Source organism: Podarcis cretensis (genome assembly GCF_951804945.1).
Source record: "Podarcis cretensis genome assembly, chromosome: 6".
Classification (NCBI taxonomy): domain Eukaryota; kingdom Metazoa; phylum Chordata; class Lepidosauria; order Squamata; family Lacertidae; genus Podarcis; species Podarcis cretensis.
In genome coordinates, this window is record NC_137175.1 from 83,677,366 (window position 1) to 83,699,284 (window position 21,919).

Genomic DNA, 21,919 nt, shown 5'->3' on the forward strand with positions numbered 1-21,919 from the left:
TCAGCCTGGAAAAAAAATTATAGCTCTACATGTTATAGCTGTTTAAAGCAGAGATGTCTTTCAATGACACCTCCCGAAACCAGCACTGGATGGAGAAGTCAATGAGCTGGAACTCCAACTTGGAATAGAAGAACATGAAATCAATAGACTAACTGGGATGCCAAGTCCAAGAAATATATAAATTGCTTGGAAAATGACTAAGCCTTTTGGCAATGACTCCTATGCATTGGAATAGTGGCTGAAATCTAAACATGGGTAAAATCACTGACAGGTTTCTCTCCTTCTTGCACAGAATTCCCCAGGTGATGATTCCCATGTAGGTACTGGCCTCAGTATTAATAGTAAACTTTGTTGGCTTTTTGGCTTGAGTAAATTTGTGAGGGTTTTTTTTTTTTTAAAAAAAAAAGAATAGCAGGACTGTAGTTTTAACTAACCTTAGACATCAGTTAATATTGGAAGGGAAAGGGAGCGATATTAGCTGACAGGCTTGAGTGAATGAATTGGCGGTTTGCAAAAGGACTTCTTCCTTGTCTTGACAGTTCCATCCCACCTTTTGTTAAAAGAACTCAAGATACTGTAAGAGTTTGGATTTGATATCCCGCTTTATCACTACCTGAAGGAGTCTCAAATTGGCTAACATTCTCCTTTCCCTTCCTCTTCCACAACAAACACTCTGTGAGGTGAGTGGGGCTGAGAGACTTCAAAGAAGTGTGACTAGCCCAAGGTCACCCAGCAGCTGCATGTGGAGGAGCGGGGAATCGAACCTGGTTCACCAGAATACGAGTCTACCGCTCTTATCCACTACAAGGACCCCTGACAATTAAGTCCAGTCGCGAACGACTCTGGGGTTGTGGCGCTCATTTCGCTTTACAGGCCGAGGGAGCTGGCGTTTGTCCGCTTCCGCAGACAGTTTTTCCGGGTCATGTGGCCAGCATGACTAAGCCGCTTCTGGTGATACCAGAGCAGCACATGGAAATGCCATTTACCTTCGTGCTGTACTTGGGATTATCTCTTGTTGACTTCACAAGTGGGCCCAGCTGGGAAAGAGAGAAAGGGTGGCGTGCACCCCATCTCTTCCCTGGTGTCAAGCATGGTGATAGGAAGTTGAAAATAAAGTGTGATGGGACAGCATCACATCGGCAGTTCTGTAAGGGGATGATATCTCTTTGAAACATGTTCCTAACAACGTTTGTTTTCAACCCGCTTGTGGAGACTATCAGAGATCACAAAGAAAGGAATATATGATAACAAGAAGATGAGGAAAATAACAAAGAGACTATCTGGACAGAACTGTGTAATTAAAGCAGCAGCAACAAAGATGTTTGGATCCCTTTCGGAACTCGAAATATGGGTACCCCCAACAAAAATTTAAAAATTTGGCTGTGTAATTTGGAACTAATGTGATTTTGAATTAATGTGATTTGATTGGCCTGTTAATAATTTTTTTTTTTTTTTAAAAAGAAATGTATGTTCCTAGAGTGCTCTGTACTCACTAGGTTTGGGGAGAAAGTGCTGAACTATATAAACATGATCACATGGAAAAACCTAAAAAATTACAGAGGAAAATATACTTTTTAAAAATTGTTTTTATTAAATACCATATTTTTCGCTCTATAAGATGCACCAGACCACAAGACGCACCTAGTTTTTGGAGGAGGAAAACAAGAAAAAAAATATTCTGAATCTCAGAAGCCAGAACAGCAAGAGGGATCGCTGCGCAGTGAAAGCAGCAATCCCTCTTGCTGTTCTGGCTTCTGTGATAGCTGTGCAGCCTGAATTCGCTCCATAAGACGCACACACATTTTCCCTTACTTTTTAGGAGGGAAAAAGTGAGTCTTATAGAGCAAAAAATACGTATTTTTTTGCGCAACAAAAGTACATACCACACCTCTGCTTTCAGCTCAAAGAGTGAGACACTAATGTGAGACACTAATGTTATAGACAGTGTGAGATGGGGGGGGAGACGAAAAGGGGGGATGGAGCGGGGAAGAGAGAAGGGGCTAGGGAGAGCACACTTTCATTCTTTTACATAGTATATGTGCAAGGTTTTCGTGGCAGCATCACGCGGGTAGGTTCTTTTTCCATTCATTTATTAGAGGAAAATAGACTTTAGAACTATATTCCTATCATATGGAAGCTGACAAATGGACAACGGAAATGGATTCTGCATGCCCTAACTGTGCCTAAGAGACTGGAATTGATGACTTGGAAGAGTAAAGATACGATCCCCTTTAATCAATGAATTGATGATATGACAACACCTGCAACATATGAACGGATTGCTTACAGATGTAGACTTTGGATAAATATATCGACATTTGGAATGAGTTCATACAAAATATAGTAGGTTATTTATAATCATATATTTGTTTTGACAATAATATTTTATATCTATCTATAAAATGTAACTGATTATATTTACCGTATTATACTATATGTTTTTTTAATCATTGTACTTTTCCCCACTTTTTCTTTCTCCCTCTTTTTTCTTTGTTCTTTCGTCATTTTTGTAACTGAAACTGTTTCAATAAAATATTAATTTAAAAAATAAATAAGGGGCACCCAGTGAAGTGTTGTCAGGGTGGAGGAGCACAAGTGCAATCACCTGTCAGTCCTAGACAGTTGTTGTTGTTTAGTCGTTTTTTCGTGTCCGACTCTTCATGACCCCATGGACCAGAGCATGCCAGGCACTCCTGTCTTCCACTGCCTCCCGCAGTTTGGTCAAACTAATGCTGGTAGCTTCGACAACACTATCCAACCATCTCATCCTCTGTTGTCCCCTTCTCCTTGTGCCCTACATCTTTCCCAACATCAGGGTCTTTTCCGGGGAGTCTTCTCTTCTCATGAGGTGGCCAAAGTATTGGAGCCTCAGCTTCAGAATCTGTCCTTACAGTGAGCACTCAGGGCTGATTTCTTCAGAATGGAGAGGTTTGATCTTCTTGCAGTCCATGGGATTCTCAAGAGTCTCCTCCAGCACCATAATTCAAAAGCATCAATTCTTCAGCGATCAGCCTTCTTTATGATCTAGCTCTCACTTCTATACATCACTACTGGTCCTAGACAGTACTGGAGCCAATAATCAGTGATGTTATGCTTGGCCTCTTTCCTGCATTGCAAGGGTGAAACTGTAGGCATTCACATTTATACCATCATACCCTTGTGCTCTGAGTTAATGTCTCCAGAATAACTGTAACTGGGAAGTTGATGCATCAGAAGGAACCACTTCATTGTCTCTGTCCACCTATTTCCTGTATCCAAACATGACTTAAAACAATGTGGGAAGAAGAAGACAAACACTTCTCACAGTGCCGTGGTAAAGAATGGCTAGCTCTTAATGCTCCGACAAATGAATAAGAGTACTCTTCGAATGACAGTAGGGGCCGTGTTCAGCGGACAGTGCCTCTCTCTTCATGAATATGCATTTTGAAGATCGCGGTTGCAGCCTACTTTTGTCACATCAGAAGCAGGAAAAAGTACTGTAAACACACACACAGAAAGGGAACTACAGTTCCATTGATATTTCTGAAGAGTTTCCCATCTGCCCTCCATTGTTTGATTCCTATGTGCGGAAGGAAAACAGACTCACATCTTGAATTTTTTGAAAGGAGAAAGACTCAGTCATGTCAAGCCATGTAATACAAGAATGGATGCATTTATTTAAGCTCAGCCGGTGCTTGTGAAATACACACATTTAAGAAGATCTTAGTTAGGCTTCCCATAGACATCTGGTTGGCCACTATGAGAACAAGCTAGATTCTGTGACACATGGTACATGCACCAGTTGTGTTCACATTCTGGACTAAGTTTAGACTATGAACAGAAAAGTAGGCTGCAGAAAGGCAGAATAACATACCCTAACTGGAAATGGATACAATAGCTAATCTTGCAAGCATATGATTATTATTATTATTTATTAATTCCAATTTTTTTATTGGTTTTCAGAATTTTACAAACAAACACACAAGACAAACAAACATAAATCATAACCTTATTGAAAATTACACTTATTAACTTTGTTAAGTGACTTCCTCACTTCCCCTTGGTTGAATTTCATTGCATGTCCTTTTAACGGTTTTCCAAATCACAATTTTTATGAAATTTAACTTAAACATTAACATCCTTAAATCTTCACATTATGGAATTAAACATATTAATTAACATAAATAAAATCCTAAGCCAATTAAGTATCTGCAAGCTGTTTTCAGTTAAGGTAACATATTTAACTAAATAATCATTAAATTTAATCCACTCTTCCTGATACTCCTCCTCCTTCTGGTCGCAGACTCTTCCGGTTAGGTCGGCTAGCTCCGAAAAGTCCATCATCTTCATCTGCCATTCTTCTATCGCTGGTAATTCTTCAGTTTTCCACTTTTTAGCTAACAAAATACGAGCAGCAGTTGTGGCATACAATTTTATTTATTTATTATTATTTATTAAATGTGAATACAGCCCTTCATCAGTTCACAACATAAAAAAACAATATATATATTTAGAAATTTAATAAAAACAATAACAAAACAGAACCAAGAATTAGCCAAAATTTAAAAGATTATTGGTGATTAATCAACCAAAGGCCTGGTTGAAGAGGAACATTTTCATCTGGCACCTAAAGGTGTATAATGAATGTATCAGCTGAATCTCCCTGGGGAGAGCATTCCACAAATGGGATCCAGTGAAGAAAAGGTCCGTTCCCGTGTGGCCAGATCCAGATATTGTGGAGGAGGCACATGAAGAAAGGACTGACATAATTGATACCAATTCTCATTTGTTTTCAATAATAATAATAATAATAATAATAATAATAATAATAATTTATTATTTATACCCTGCCCATCTGGCTGGGCCTCCCCAGCCACTCTGGGCGGCTTCCATAGAAACCAAAAATACAGTAAAATATCACACGTTAAAAACTTCCCTGAACAGGGCTGCTTTAAGATGTCTTCTGAATGTCAGGTAGTTTTTTATCGCTTTGACATCTGCTGGAAGGGCATTCCACAGGGCGGGCGCCACTACCGAGAAGGCCCTCTGCCTGGTTCCCTGTAGCTTTGCTTCTCGCAATGAGGGAACCGCCAGAAGGCCCTCGGCGCTGGACCTCAGCGTCCGGGCAGAACGATGGGGGTGGAGACGCTCCTTCAGGTATACTGGACCAAGGCCGTTTAGGGCTTTAAAGGTCAGCACCAACACTTTGAATTGTGCTCGGAAACGTACTGGGAGCCAATGTAGGTCTTTCAAGACCGGTGTTATATGGTCTCGGCGGCCGCCCCCAGTCACCAGTCTAGCTGCCACATTCTGGATTAGTTGTAGTTTCCGAGTCACCTTCAAAGGTAGCCCCACGTAGAGTGCATTGCAGTAGTCCAAGCGGGAGATAACCAGAGCATGCACCACTCTGGCGAGACAGTCTGCAGGCAGATAGGGTCTCAGCCTACGTACCAGATGGAGCTGGTAAACAGCTGCCCTGGACACAGATTTGACCTGTGCCTCCATGGACAGCTGTGAGTCCAAAATGACTCCCAGGCTGCACACCTGGTCCTTCAGGGGCACAGTTACCCTATTCAGGACCAGGGAATCCTCCACACCTGCCCGCCTCCTGTCCCCCAAAAACAGTACTTCTGTCTTGTCAGGATTCAACCTCAATCTGTTAGCCGCCATCCATCCTCCAACCGCCTCCAGACACTCACACAGGACCTTACCGCCTTCACTGGCTCTGATTTAAAAGAGAGGTAGAGCTGGGTATCATCCGCATACTGATGAACACCCAGCCCAAACCTCCTGGTGATCTCTCCCAGCGGCTGCATGTAAATGTTGAAAAGCATGGGGGAGAGGACAGAACCCTGAGGCACCCCACAAGTGAGAGCCCAGGGGTCTGAACACTCATCCCCCCCACCACTTTCTGAACACGGCCCAGGAGGAAGGAGTGGAACCACTGTATGACAGTGCCCCCAGCTCCCAGCTCCCAGCTCCTCAAGATGGTCCAGAAGGATGTTATGGTCGATGGTATCAAACGCCGCTGAGAGATCCAGCAGAACTAGGAAACAGCTCTCACCTCTGTCCCTAGCCCGCCGGAGATCATCAACCAGTGCGACCAAGGCAGTTTCAGTTCAATGTTGACCCTTCCCTGTCAATTTGGTTTATTGGTAGTGGATGGTGAACTGGTCCTCTGGGTGACTCACCATTATAAATCCTTGTGCTTTGCGAGTCCAGTGTAGGGTATATGACAGGGCTGAAGCTATTTCTAGTTTGCAGTACCTTATTCCCACAAAAGTTTGAAACAGGGCTGGAGATATTTGCTGAGGTAGTAGGGACATATACTTTTTACTTTCATATTGAGGTGGTTCATTTAGCCTTGTTTTGCACTTTTTCAGAAATAAGTAGTAATCAACTTCAGCATTGAAGTTTGAGATCATAGTGGACCAAAGCATTACAGTGGTACCTCGGGTTAAGTACTTAATTCGTTCCAGAGGTCTGTTCTTAACCTGAAACTGTTCTTAACCTGAAGCACCACTTTAGCTAATGAGGCCTCCTGCTGCTGCCGCACCACTGGAGCATGATTTCAATTCTCATCCTGAATCAAAGTTCTTAACCTGAAGCACTATTTCTGGGTTAGCAAAGTCTGTAATCTGAAGCGCATGTAACCTGAAGCGTATGTAACCCGAGGTACCACTGTACATACAAATTCGAGTCAGGCTTGGGGTGCTGGTGAAGTGAAATCTTAGAATACTACTGATGGCTTTTTTGAAAATCCAAAGAAATCCTTCAGATGTGAATTCAGAACCAAACCTTAAACTCCATAATCAGTCTCATTATTTTTGTGTGGAAGAGTGGCATACAAATATGAATGAATGAATGAATGAATGAATGTGATATCATTATGATTCTGTTATAAGTCTCATAAGAAGGGGAGCAAGGTTTTGTTAGCATTATAATTCAATAAAAAGTGGACTAACGTACAACCATTAAAAGAATAGGCTTTGCTTTGAATAATTTAATCAAAAGGCATCTCAAAGATATATTCAAGCCTTGGCTTTGTTGCTTAAAGTTAGCACTATATATTTTAAAAATTTCCTGGAAATCCACTTGGCACTGAGAATACTATGCATTGTATAGTTGACGCTAGAGGGCTAGGACTGGCAATTGCTGGGGAGTTCTGTGGCCGTGACAAAAAACAGGCAGGAACAAGTTCATAGAGGTGGCTGGTAGGTTTCTGGGAGTAGCAGGCAGCAAATCATAGCATGAAATCTAGGATCATGATCAGGTATTAAGTTAGATAAGAGGGCACTAATAAGTCAAAGGGGTGTATGTGTGTTCATACAAGCATAGTGCAAATATTCATTGGCTCTACTGAAAGGATATGTAAAGCAGGAACTAATGGTAATAAAGGTGGATAAACAGTTAGCAAAAAACGTGGAGAACAGGTTGGCAAAATAGAACTGTTGACAGACCTGTATAAGCAACCTTTACTTGTATAGTGTATAATATTGGAATAGTGGTTTTTACAGAGAAACCTGACAAAGGAGAACTATAAAATGTGTTTATTTAACACAATTTGAATGCTAGGGCTCCAGAAACTATGCAAGTAGCTAAAACAACACACACAAAAAACAAAGCAAGAATGACGACTGTGTCAAAGTTAAGGTATCAGGACTCTTGTTGTATAACACACTTCTCTGGCAGCTCTCCTCATTGACCATAGTAAGATTTACTTCAGAGCAAGCATGTATAAGATTGCACTGAATAAACTCTTTAGCCAAGATTTCTATTTACTTTTTGCTATGATTCACAGCCATACATAAGGCAGGGCGGGAGGAGCTGTTGCAGTCAAGAGCCACATACCAAAAGATTAAACTTTATTAGCAATTAAGTGGAATTGTACAGAAAGTTCCTCGCAGTGAGGTGAGAATCCTCACTTCTTGTTGAACATCACTTCCCATGTGTCTAGCGATAAATAAGTGCCGAAACATTTGGATCAGATTACAAATGGCTATGATTAGACTGTTTTAGATCTCTCCTGCTAAGCATGGGACAAAATTAACTGCAGGCTGGATAGGCTGTGTCATGGAAAGGGTTAGAGAGGACAAGGCAGTACGAGTGACCAGGTGATAAAGCAGACAGCCTAACAGCTATTTGGAAGAGAGGATTTAATCAGCAGGTATTGCTTGTATTAAATTTCCTCTGCAACTATTAAAGGTGCATGAGCCTTGTTCTCTTTTTCACCTGGCCACTCTACATACCAAGTCAGGAAACCGCACAATAACTTTATGGTCTGTCTGAAACAAGAACAGGGAACAGTAACAGGAAACCTCTGGCTCCGTCAAGACACAACTAAGTCCAGTTTCTCCTGTCCGTTGCAGGTTACTATCAGAATGCTACATATAATTTACAGTGGCAAGATGCAACCAAGCAGCCTGAAATAAACAGAACAAACAACGCGCAGCAGAAATAAAACGTGTAAATATTCGAGACAGTTTTGTTAGTAACACTGACTACACATTTCTACGCCTCCATCTAGTAAACTCCTTTGTACATACACTGGAGACTGCATGTCTAACAGGCTTTTTGTAACATTTATTTCTTTTTTCTTTTTTCTTTTTAAAAAAAGCTATCCCAGAAGCTGCTTTTGAAATTCCCTACTTAAAAACCAAAACCAAACCAAAGCTGAATGTATTTGATTAAAAAACAATCCAAACGACCACAAAGTTAGTCAAAATGGAAAATCAGAGTGTTTCTCTGAAATACATTGTGATATTTAGGCATTTCAGCTGGCTGGCTGACTAAAGGTTTATTCCTCCCTCCCCCATCCCTTTTTAATTTGGTGAGGAGATGGGGAGGGGCCTTTGTGTACGATTCACATTCATTCAGTGACTGCAGCATTGCTTTGTAACCCTGTGTAAATGTTTCAGTGGCAAGAAATGGGAATAAAATTGCCCCCTTCTTTCCTCTTTGTAAACTTAAAAAAAAAAAAAATGTCCAAAACAGGGAAGCACTATTTATAATGAAAGGAGAAGTATATACTGTAGAGGAAATATAAATGACTGGTTCTTTTAAACAATAACCCACCACAAGCCAGTGCAAAGCAAGACAGGATTAAAACCTTAATGTCAATTATAGGACAATACAACCCCTGGTTCAGGGGTGAATAACCTGAGGCCCACCAGATGCTGCTGGACTACAGCTCCCATCATCCATGACCACTATGTTGGCAGGGGCTGATGGGACTTGGAGTCTAACATCTGGAAATTTAGGTTTCTCCACCCTTGCTCCAGATAACTCAATGCCCCTAAGATAACTCAATCACATAAGTGGTGCCTTAAGCTGCAGGAGTCCCAGAAATTGTAGAATAGGCATGCAAGATTACTTTTGCGCTCTTGCGTTGTTTGATCCTAATCAACCACCGCCCACTGGCTCTACTCAAAATCACAAACACAGGGTAGAATCCTGAAGTTCACCCATAAGCATATACTGTACTGAAAGAGTAAGGAAGAGCTGCTGTTTAATCACCCTAATTAGAGGTATGACAAGGCGGCTAAACAGTAATTAATCTGTGTTAAGTGGCCCTGAGAATGTCCCCCGATTGTTTGTACAGCAGAGTAGTTATAGCTCATTTAAGGAAAGCTAATATGTATCAAGAGATTCTGAGACAGCAACTATGGAAGATCTAATATATACCCTTGCCCGATATCCTGTATCCTATAAATGGTGTTTTTTTTAGGCCTTGCCGATCAGAAGGTCGGTGGTTCGAATCCCCGCGACAGGGTGAGCTCCTGTTGTTTGGTCCCAGCTCCTGCCCATCTAGCAGTTCAAAAGCACGTCAAAGTTTGCAAGGAGATAAATAGGTACCACTGTGGCGGGAAGGTAAATGGCGTTTCCATGCGCTGCTCTGGCTTGCCAGAAGTGGCTTAATCATGCTGGCCACATGACCCAGAAGCTGTCTGTGGATAAATGCTGGCTCCCTTGGCCTATAGAGTGAGATGAGCGTGCAACCCCAGAGTCGTCTGCGACTGGACCTAACAGTCAGGGGTACCTTTACTTTTACGGTTGAGGCAAGTTTGTATTGTTTGAAAGGTAGCAAAGAGTCAGTTTTTATTGTTAAAAAGACAATCTCTGGACACCACTTCAGCAACATACGTTATCAACAAGATTGAAAAACAAAGACATCCTGATAACACACTGCAGAGTCAAAGTGACAGAAATTAAGCATTGTTGGGGTAGAGGGATAGGCAGACAAACCAAAAAGGAAGGGTTACACAGTGTCTTCAGCCATGTTAAAACACACATATACAAATACTTTCATATCATGTGAACAATAGCGCTGCAGTGTGTGAACCTATGCATGTTTACTTGGAAGTAAGACCCATGGTGTTCAACAGAGTGGTCTTCTGGGTAAGCGTGCAACAGGAATGTAACCGTAGCTAAGTTTATATCTGAAAGGACTGCATTTTAATTATGGTGGAAGTTTTAAAATTGTGAGTAATTGGGCCATGAGGAAAAAAGTGGGATGACATTGGGAAAGACAGTGGAATGCAATGGTTTGGAATGAGCAGCATCTGGATTCTCTAGTCTAGGACCAATGGGTAGTTAGTCAATACCTAAAAGATTAGTGTGGAAGCACCATGCTATTATTTCCTGAGAAATTATTACCTCCATGTCCTGCACTCACAAATGGGTTAGAATCACAAGAGTTGGAAGGGAACTTGAGGATCGAGTCCCACACCCTGCAGTGGAGGGATATGCAGCTGACATTTACAGGGATCAAACCTGCATCCTACCAGTTTCCATCGTAAAGACTGTTGGTAGTGCATGAGACTTTTAATTTCACTGCTATAGGTTCAAGCGCCACGCTGGGCAGAAGATTCCTATATTTGCAGGGGCTGGACTGGATTGGCCCCTGGTGTCCCTTCCAACTCTACTATTCTATGATTCTAAGATAGTTGCTCAACTGCTTGGAAATAAACTTTTGATTTACTTCTGAACACAAGAGGGGAAACTAATGTGCATTATTAAGAATATGCTTGCGCGTACGTTCATAGGCTGTGTGGGCTGAAAACAGAGAGGAAGTTTTCCATCCTGGAAGTGGGAGCCAGGTTGCCATATGTCTGCTTTTTCCAGGACATGTCCTTTTTTCCGAGTCGTCATAGTGATCCATAGTTAAAAAGTAGAAGTCAGCAAATGTGTCCTCTTTTTTGCTCTTCAGAATACGACAACCCCTTCCTCCCTTTGCAGACTGCTTGTATGTTTAACAGCTGCAACAAGAGGTAAAAATTCAACAGGCAAGATTAGACCCCTCCACGTCAGCTGCGCCTGTTAAATGTATTTCGTCAAAGTAGCTGTGAAAAGCACAGGAGCCCTGCCAGGGGTTAGAAATATGGCAACTTGTCTAAGAAAGAAGGGAGAGGTGGACAGAGGAAAGAGGCTTTCTAACTTGCTGGATATCTGAATGGCAAACAATTTTTATTCTTTTTGGAGAATCATTTTTCAAATCAAAGAAGTGTTGGAAGGGGCCACCAGGGTCATAGTCCAACTCCCTGCCACGCAGGAATCTTTCACCAACGTGGCGCTCACTACCCTGGGACTGAGTTAACCAACAAGAAATACTGGGGAGAATCTGCAGCCACCAACAATATGTTCTTAGCACACACTTCCTATTTATTGTGTGTGTGTGTGTGTATATATATTTTAAAAACTCACACCCAGCCCTCCCCGCCAGCTTCAGACTGGGTGGCTCCCACGGGGAGAGGGAAATTATCAGGCCCAGGGAAACAAGGCCGGGCGCAAGCAGCGATTCGAACCCAGATCTCGCGCGCCGTGGACTGTGTCCCTTGACGTGGACGGTTGCCAAGTTCCCTCCCAAAAAAGGGGCTGTTCAGCAGAGTCGGCGGCGAGTCCTCCCGCTCCTGCGCTATAAAAGTGCAACTTTCTGGTGGTCGAAAAAGGCCCGCAGGAGCGCGCCTGCCCCGCGTCAGTTGGCAACCTCCCTCAGCCGCTGCACCACTACTACTACTACTATTACTACTAGGGCGAGAAGCGGCTCCTGTGGCTTCTCCTCGCCTCCCGCCAGGCCAGGGCAGCCTCAGCCCCGGGAAGCGTCTCTCGTCCGGGCTTCCTGCTTCCCGCCAGGTGCCGGCGAAGCCGCGACAGGAACTGGGAGAGAGACGCCTCTGAGGGGAGAGAGAGGGAGGCGCCGCCGCCGCCGCCGCCGCTCTGGCTGCCGACGAAGCGAGCGAGAGGCCGCCGGCGGGCACCTTCGGCCCGGACGCCCCCGGGAACCTGGTCCGGCCTCCGCCGCGGGGCCTAGAGCGAGCGAGAGAGCGCCGAGCAGGGAGGAGGAGGGCCGAGGAGACCCTCGCGCCCCTTTTCCCGCCTCCTCCTCCTCCTCCTCCGCCCAGGCCGGGCCGGCGCCCGCCTCGCGTCTCCTCCGCGCCGGGGGTGGTGGTGGTGGTGCTGCCGCCCTCCTCCTCCTCCTCCGAGGCGCCCCCGAGATGCGACCATGGACTGCCGGGTCAAGTGAGTGGACGCGGCGGGGAGGGCGAGGCGCCGAGGCCAGGAGGGAGGAGGAGGAGGAAGGGGTCGCTGCTACTGGAGCCACTGCTGAGGGGACGCCGGGGGAGGCGTCGGCGAGGGGCTAGGCCGCGAAGCCTGCTCCCCTCGCTCGCCCCACACCTCAGCCCCACTGCCAGCAGGAGAGAGAGGCGTCGCGGAGGAAAGACCTTCGCCCTCTCCCCCCGTCGCCGCGGGTCAGGGTCGGCAGCCACCCGCGCAAGCTCCCTTACCTGGGTGGCGCAAAGACCACCTGCACCATCTCCCCCCCCCCCCATCCCGTCTTATTCATTGGTATATTTATATTTGCATCGATATGCCTCAAGGTGGTGCATCTGGTTCTGCCCCCCCCCCCCATCACCCTCACAACGACCCTGCGAGGGAGGTTAGAGGCTAAGTAAGAGATGGTGAGGGATGCGGGTGGCGCTGTGGGTTAAACCACAGAGCCTAGGGCTTGCCGATCAGAAAGTCGGCGGTTCGAATCCCAGCGACGGGGTGAGCTCCCGTTGTGCCAACCGAGCAGTTCGAAAGCATGTCAAAAGTGCAAGCAGATAAATAGGTACCGCTCCGGCGGGAAGGTAAACGGCATTTCTGTGCGCTGCTCTGGTTCTCCAGAAGCAGCTTATAGTCATGCTGGCCACATGACCCAGAAGCTGTACACCGGCTCCCTCGGCCAATAAAGCAAGATGAGCGCTGCCACCCCAGAGTCGGTCACGACTGGACCTAATGGTCAGGGGTCCCTTTACCTTTACAAGATGGTGACTGGCCCAAGGTCACTGAAATGAGCTGCTGAGTTGGGGAGATTCGAACCCTGATCCCCACCTCCCCCCAGCACTCTGGCCATTTCAGCAGGCTTGGGAGTGTCCCACCCTTCAGCTGTAAATCTCGGGGCTGTAGATCTCAGCAGTAGATTTGCAGCATGAAAAAGCAAGGTAAAAATACAAAGTACCTAATAAAAAACAAGAAGGAAACAAACCAATAACCCCCCCCCCCCATATTATTCTTCCTTTTATGTATGTATAAACACTTCACAAACATCATAGGTAACTGAAGATTTCCACTGTCCTTTACACATCTGACAGCTTTAACTTAATTACAAATGTCTCCTCCTCCTCCTGGGTCCTTTTAAACAGCAGCTTGACCTCTGCACAGTTCACCAGGTGACAGTGCTGTGAAAAGCTTCTCCCGGTGACTTTCAGGAATTAAGCAGCTGCTGAAGGTACAAGAGCAGGCTAGGGTGGAGGATGTTTTGAACTTGGCAACTCTACTGCCAGCCGGCATGGGGAACCCCTCCCTCAGCATCTCCAGTTCACATTTTCAGCCTCCTTATGAACATCTGGCACTCAGACTCGTATACCTTACTGGAGTCCTCCTCCTCCTCTCTTCTATCTCCCTCCCTGACTGTCAGCCACATATTTGACAGGAACTGGGTGCTGCTTTAATTTGTGTGAAGATCATCATGCCTTTCCCTGAAGCCTGCACGTGGTTGGCTGAATATGCATGGCATATCATGGGAACCCTGCAGCCTGTCAAAACACTCATACTAGAGTCTATGAAATAGTGGTTTGGCATTGGGGGGCCTGGCAGTGGTATGGGGACCCCTCCCCAATTGCAATAGAGGGCATTTTAGGGTTGTGGGGTATTAGTTTGGTAAATAAATTCCGGTGACTAGTCAAGATGTGAACAGAAGATGCCAAAGAATTCCTAAATCGGTCTTTGTTTACTGTTTTGACATTGAATTGTAAGCCAGTATACATTTTGACTGCATTAGCCAATTCTAAAACAGATATATTTGCAAAGTGAATGATTGGGCTTTTCCCTCTTATTTGCAGTTAAAGCCTTGACCCTGTGAGACTTGCTGAACTTTAGGTTCCGAGTAGTTTTAAAGTGATAAGAAGTTTAACCTCCACTCTAACAAAGTGACAGTAATCTATTTATGATGAACCGTTTGGAATAGACCTGAAAGCCTGTCTGACATTTATTGCTCTGGGTTGACACTTTAAAATATGGTGTGAAGGACAAATAAACTTGAAAGGCCTTCTTGTGGAAGCAAATTTGTAGATATGCACAGCAGGAAGCACAAAAATTTACTACTATCATTTCAGAGACTGAATTGATGAGATGCTTATCTAGTTCCTGAGACAAGAAGTTGTGGTTACAGTTAGAGGGCCTGTTATGATAAAAAGTTTCTTATTTAGTCATTGTGGGTACCTCTGCTGTTAGAAGCAGACTGAACTGCCCAAATTTTATTGCAGCTGTTTTAGGAGGGCTCCAAATTGGACACTCAAATAAGGCTACATTCCTATGCACACTTACCTGGGAGCAAGCTCCATTGAACGCATCGGGACTTATTTCTGAGTAAACATGCAGAGGATTATATGGCAAATCATATTTTGTATGTGGATAGGCATGATAGTATTAATTCCCCACCCCAAATTGAAGTTGGGTATGTGTGTGTTGGAATTTTCAGGGGATGAAGGACTAAGAAGGTGGGCGCTTTTACCTTCTGTGAATTTTGGTTCAGGATGTACAGTACAATATTGTAGTAAAAAAGAAGAAAAGGAAGCATGTGATAGAAATGGCTCACAGTCACAACCATATTGTTCAATTTAGCTTGCATTTTACATCACACAAATTAAAATGATCTCTATGCATCCTTTTGGGTGTCTTGTCCCACTCTCCATTTGACCTTCTTGAGTGCAGCATGTACATCTTCAGTTGCTTCTACTACATCTGCTTTGACTTGCGTACTTACTATTCAGTCATATGATCAAGAGAAGATGACTTCTGACTCTGTATTTACCTGTTTTGTTCATCAGGGGCTACAAGGGCATGGTAACATACGCTATTTGAGAATCTATTATTACTTTTTAAAAAAAATATCTTTTTATTTCTGACAATTTAAATTACAAATACAGAAAGAACATAAACATTAAAACAAAATTAGTACCTTCTTCAATATGAGCTTTTAGTTTGCTCATAGCTCCTCAGGTGTCATTCTGACATTTTTACCATTATCACTTAGAACCTAGCAAAATTATATCATAATTGGTATGTGTGTTAATATTTCAATTTCAGTTCAAATTTTCAGCTGATACCTGATTACCCCCCAAAATTAATTACAAAAAACAAAACAGAGAAAAGGAAAAAAACCCCAAAGGGTTTCAAAGACAAACCCTATTAAAACTATATATATACTCTATATATTGGAATCCAATAAGGAAGCAGATCAGCACAAGATTACGTGGCTCAGTTCTTGTTATGATGAATTAAAGAGTTCCTCTGTCTGATCCAAGATGGCAAACAAATCTTACATTTCTCTATGGGGCCTAACTTTGTTTCTTGTTTGTATTATTATTATTATTATTATTATTATTTTAAAAAAGTGGTTCAAAAAGGCAGTGGTGAAATGGACAAAATTCTTCCTACCTGAAGAGCGACTCTCCTTCCTTCAGTCTAACCCTTAGGTTCTGGATTCTGGTCTCTTGGTTTAAACAAACATTTCTTCATTAGTGAAGCTGCAGTGTAACTCTCTTTTGTTCTCTTACATTGGGTGCTGGTTTTCTGCTAATCCCCCCTCCAATGCACAACCCTCTAGTGACTTTTATTCCTCTTGTAACTTCAGAGGAAACTTCTTTTTCTCTCTTCATCTACATGCTGTTCCTGTTCCTGAAATAATTACTGCTTGCTTGTATACTGGTTTCTCTGTTGTTATTAGTCGTGCTGAGCCCAGCATTCTTCTTGAAGAGGTTACGTGCATATGAAGTAAACTGCATTTGATAAGCACTTTTTAGCCAATAATCTCTGAAGTAATCATTTAGAATCCTGGCATTATCCCAAGTTTGCAAATAGCACATAGTTAATTCCTGGACCAATAAACTGGTTTGTCTTACTAGGATTGTTAAGTGAACACCAGACTGGCCCAAGGTCATGCAGTGAGACTGGGTTCATGGCTGAATGAGGATTTAAACCCAGCTTGAGAATCTCTAGTCCAGATCTGTCTGCTTGGCACATTACACCGACTCCCAAAACATTTACATGACATTAGAAGGAAATATTGGTACTGTCATAAGAACTTGGGACGGAGTTTGCATGGGAAGCAATCGCTCCATGCTATTTTTTCAGAGCCATATTCACACCATGAAACCAACTCTGAAGCAGTTTAATCCTGAATGCTTTATTTATTTATACGGTTTCATTTATTTATAGCCCACCCTTCCACACATGGCTCCAGGGTGGGCTACATAAAATATCACCATTTCAAAACAATATGCAATTAATGAAAGTTTAAAACCACAAAACTAAACAAAGTTACAAGAGCAGCAAAATAGCAGTACAACAATGTAGCGGGAGGAAAACCACCCACTCATCCAAAAATCCTGATGGCCCTTGTGTGGGAGAATGGTCCACAATCTGATGGCTTTAAATAGGGAGTGGTTTTCAGCCACTGAGCTCTCAGTTCTTTTTTTTAAAAAAAGACATTCTTTGACTTTAAAAGTTTGATTTTTATTTCAGTGTTTTAATATGAGCTGGCTGATGTACAGGACTGTAAGGAAACATGCTAACAAGTTAGATAGATAACACATTTTTGTATACGTTGCCCCCCTGAAATAAGTAATCTCATATTAGTTGCTTTTTTTGCTCACTGTTGGGGGAGAAAAGTAATCATCTTTCTCAGAACATAAAAGCAAATGTTACTTCTGATTTGTGGCAGGGTATCTGAGTCATTGCATTTGTCAGCCTCCGTGTGGATTCACATAACTATTTTCCCCCAACATGAGCCTTCCTCCCATCATCCAGTGGTCAGATCCACGTGGAAACAGATTGTGTATTACTTGAACACCACCTGTCCTGCAAGATTGAAAATTGTTTGTTGGACATGAATCTTGATGCAATTATGTGTGTATCTCATCATGGATTGATAGAGAGGAATATCTTTGTGATATGAGAAGGAAAACAATTTAAAGTCAACATGCAGTTGAATGTTAACCAAAAGCAGCGATAATACCCTTGTAATCAGATTGTTTGCATTCTTGTGTTGCATGCATAACTAATTAAATGTTTTGTTTTTACTTCCAGGGAAAATCCAGAGAGTACTTTTGATTTGGTGCTACAGGTAAAATGCCAGGCTTCTGAAAATGAAGGTAATATACTTTAGCCATTTGTATTCATCTATATAAATTAAAGGTGCAAAATATATGTTCAGGTTGTTTATTCACATATCTTTTTAAATGTAGGCAATATATCGAAAGACATATGCTTAATTATTGCTTAAATTGGTTTTTTTATGACACTAGATTTTCAATAATAGGAAAATTAATTACAGCTTACTATGTTACATGTGTTTTATTTACCCCTATTATTGTTAGTTGCGACAAATATAATATTTAATTGGAGACATGCAGCTTACTTTAAGTTCATGCTTTAGCTTTTCTGACCTTTTTCAATTTGCACATTCTAATGAATTTAATAAGTTGTGTTTAGCAGTATGTATAATTAGAATGTTTTAAGCAGGTGATTTTCTCTTTGGCTATGCCCCTGTATGTAGCCATCCTATTTCAGGACTGTACCATTTAAGGATATAGGTAGGGAGCCATGTCTTCGTTTCTGGCATGCAGAATCATATAATTTGCTTGTGGAGAGTTAGCGTGTATGGGAGAGGCTGCTGGCTAGTGCTGATTTTCAACTTGGAATGAATTTTTCTTGAAGGAAAGTCGTCACATTTGCTGTCTTCCCTGCATCTTGAAATGGTACCATCCTGAGAGTGCCGCGTCATGTGATTTTTCTTTCCTAACTGTGTAAATCAGTTCTTTTTATTTGTTTGGTTCTTTCATTAGGCTTGGGGCACTGGGATGGTCTATTCCTTCCTTATTAATGACACCCCTGCAACTTGGGTTGTGAACAAACCTGTTAGGACTAAATTACTTGAGGCAGCAGATACTAGACTTTTTAGATAATACAAACATGAGAAAAATATACACAATATCTTGTTTCTAGTATGTCTGCGACAAATAAAATGAGGTGAAATGAAGATGCATGTTTCAAAAAGGAAACAGCATCTCTTCTACTGTTGACGGCTACTTCTGGTCCACTCTGTATGAAAGGTACAGGAATAACATGCTTAAACAGCCTCTTCAGAAATATGCTATGTGGTTTGCCTTCGTTTATGCGAGCACAAACTTTGAAAGTTTTTCTAGTGTTGTGGGAAGAAAATCAGTATGCCAAAGCAGAAGTGTTTTTGTGCCTTTATGCGGAGCTTTTGAAATGGTATGAACAGCACTGAGGTCTCTAGTCATTGAGCAATAGCAATGATCAGTTGTTGAAAATACTGCCATATAAGACATTGCCAAGATTTGTCATTTCCAACATTTGTTGTTTGCAATATTATGGGCTGCTTCTATACTGAATCTCAGCTGGTTTGTTTCACCAAGGTATTGTTGCCCTGTGGGTTGTTTTGTCTTTGGACTGCATCATTGTTCAGGTTATCATAGGCTGAACTTATTCATGCAATCGACTTGTCCCACACCCTGATCTGCTGTGTGCAACACCATTTCATGGTTCCTGTTGGATTGCATTTCTTCCCAACACTGCATTTTGCTTTCGTTCTTTCAATGTGTTTCTGTTTCCTTACTTAAAGTTCACTCTTTGGTCCTCCATTCAGTTCCTTCTATACTTGACTCCTGATTCTATACTCATTCTTGGTTAAAACAAACAATTTTCTGATCATGAGACTTTTTTGTGTGCAGTCCAGTACTTTGTACTTCTCATATTAGATCTCTTAGAAAGCATCTAGGATGTCTCAGCTTTTCTTTGTTTTTGTGTAGTCATTTTTTTTTTTTGATAATTCAGTTCTTCTTTTCTAGAATAATCACACTTGGCACTATGTGTATTTTATTTTTGTCCTTCATGCTTCTTGGATGAATGGGGCTGCTCTTGAAAACCGTCTGGAAACTTCAGTTGATCCAAAATGCTGCAGTAGGATTATTAACAGGCACTTTGCTTGGACTGTATCATGCAACAGTTGCTATGCTTTTGCTGGCTGGTTGGCCTGTCATCTGTGTGTGTGTGGCTTTTGTGGTGAACTCCATGTGCATATGTGTGTAAAACTGCTGGACTCTGCTGGATCCAGAATATATTGTTTGAGTTGGCAACCCCATATTATTCTGCTGGTTGCCAGTTAATTTCCAAGCGAAATTCAAAGGGCCAGAGCTGACCTTTTAGATTCCTCAATGGCTTGGGCCTTTATAAAAGGCCTTCTATATAAACTCCTACCACACTGGGCTGGTTTGACTGCAGTGCTAAGCAATAGTTTAGTGTTAATGGAATGAGTCTGAATGAACTGTGGGTTTGTTCATTTGCTCCTCTGATATGGCCATGAAGAGCAGATTGAAAGCTTCTGCTTTTGCTTTTAAACTAATCAGAGTTCCCTGTTAGCCTGAACTTGTGAAACTCTGATTACTTCAAACTCTTGTTAGTGAACAAGCCACAATAGATCGTGGCCTGTTTGAGTTAACCACAGTGTAAATTAACCACAGTTCCTTTGGCTTTGGAAGAAATAGTGAAATTGTATTTCGTCAAAAATGGAAGCAAAAGCTTTTGTTCTTCTTGTGTCCACACTAGAAGGGGGAGCGTGTAAGCCAGAGGCTTCTGCAGATGTAGTCACGTAGCTTTTAAGCATTATGTACCATTAAGACCATTTAAGTGGTTGCCAGGTACATTTTTTATCTGAGCTTACAATGACATTCTCTAGGAGTGGGGTTCCTTCGGTAGCTGTTTTGTGTGATACACTTCTTCACGAAGACTGCAGGGTGACCTCCATAAAAGTTGTTGGGAAGGACACCCAAGGCCTGTTTTGGCAGGGTAAAATTATTACGTTTGGTTTTTATTCAGTCCTGTCGTTTATCGTTTTAGTGACTTTCATTGGGATAGATCCAAAGTTTACCTTCCTCTGATGGAATAAGGAAACCATTGGATCAAACTCATTCTGGTTTTGGGACTAATAGTTCAGACTTCTTGATAATTTATTGTTGCAAGCTTTCTTTCAGGGCACTATGAGTGGAAAGTGGGCTGTAACTGGGTGGGGAGGGGAAGGTGGAAAATATTATTGAGCCAAGCCTTCTCAAGAGCGATATCCTTGTCTGTTTTCTTTGAATTTCCTACCTGCCTTAGCTTCTGATCTGGTTACCATTTCTTTAATTTTTTTGTTAAGGTTTAACTTCCCTCACATGCTCCTGCAGCTGCCACCTTAGTTATGATTTGGGTCAGAGAGACGGATGCTTTTAGATGTCTCTTTTGTATGTGTTCCTCTGCCTTCCCCTTTTCATTTTGCCCTTTGTGTCTAGGTTGCTCTTTCATATGGTGAGAGTTGGGTAGTTACATTCTGCACTTTGGAAATAATCACTGTATGAGTTAGATTTTCATACCAGCCTTCCAGGCCACATCCTAGTCAATGAGAGGATTTGCTGGCAATAACAAGTAAACACTTTTTGAAAAGTCTTAATTATTTTCTTACAGGTGTAAGGTTCCACCCTGTATTACTTATTATCACTTCTGTCTGTGTTATATTTAATTTAGTTTGGTCTCAGGGCAGAGTCCTATCATAGTCTGTCAATTGTTGGTAGCACAGTATAATGAGGACACAGCATTATACTGGGAATACTATGAATTCATCTGACTGTTAAGGCACAGTATGTGTAAATAATATTTTCAGCTTTGCAAGAGATTAGTTTGGTCATTTTTCTATCTTGAATTCACAAATTCAGCACATGCTTATTTCCTAAATAGGACCCTTTCAAGGTCAATATCACAGAATTGTAGGATTTGAAGGAGCTTAATGATAATCTGGGGCCATAGAGGAAAATTCACTTCCAAATAATTTTGATCTTCATCTTGTGTCCCAGGGCTTCAGCTGCATCCATTTTACTACCATTCCCTCCCATCTTTGGATTTAATTCTGAATCAAATAATTTTTTAAAAGTACCTGGTCTTTTTCAAATGACAAGTAAAACAGTGCCCTGCCTAGGGCTTTATCCATATGATAGGCATTTATTAAACTTTATTTCAGGATCACAGGAAACACATCTTAAAAATGTAGTCCCAGTGCCACATATCAATGGTGGGTAGGGTCAGAGGCAAAAGTGGGCAGAGCACCTAAGGTGAATTTTACTTCTGTTCAGTAGGCTGCTTTCTACATGCACTCACAAATTCTTATCTGTGCTCCACCAAGGCAAGGAAGAAGCATGGTCACAGTTCAAGAACACAGAACTGATGGGAGATGTGGCCTGGGAAGAGTCTCAAGGGCCAGACAGACAGGCCTGGAGGGTTGCATTTGGCTCCCAGGACTGATGTTCCACATCCCTCCACTAACAGGGTCCCTAATGTTGTATAG

General features: G+C 42.4%; 1 protein-coding gene across 2 annotated transcripts in view; it reads left to right on the top strand.

Moving 5' to 3' along the window:
* Positions 1-12,004: 12,004 nt before the first annotated feature.
* The window catches only part of DENND1B (DENN domain containing 1B), a 181,493-nt gene continuing 171,578 nt past the window's right edge, over positions 12,005-21,919 (top strand). Inside the window, exons 1-2 of one of the 2 annotated variants that reach the window (XM_079981343.1) lie at positions 12,005-12,498; positions 17,611-17,675. In XM_079981343.1, coding sequence (XP_079837469.1) covers positions 12,482-12,498; positions 17,611-17,675 — 82 coding nt within the window. In that variant the 5' untranslated portion in view covers positions 12,005-12,481. The remainder of the gene's footprint in view (positions 12,499-17,610; positions 17,676-21,919) is intronic. The other variant, XM_079981342.1, reaches the window with a different exon arrangement.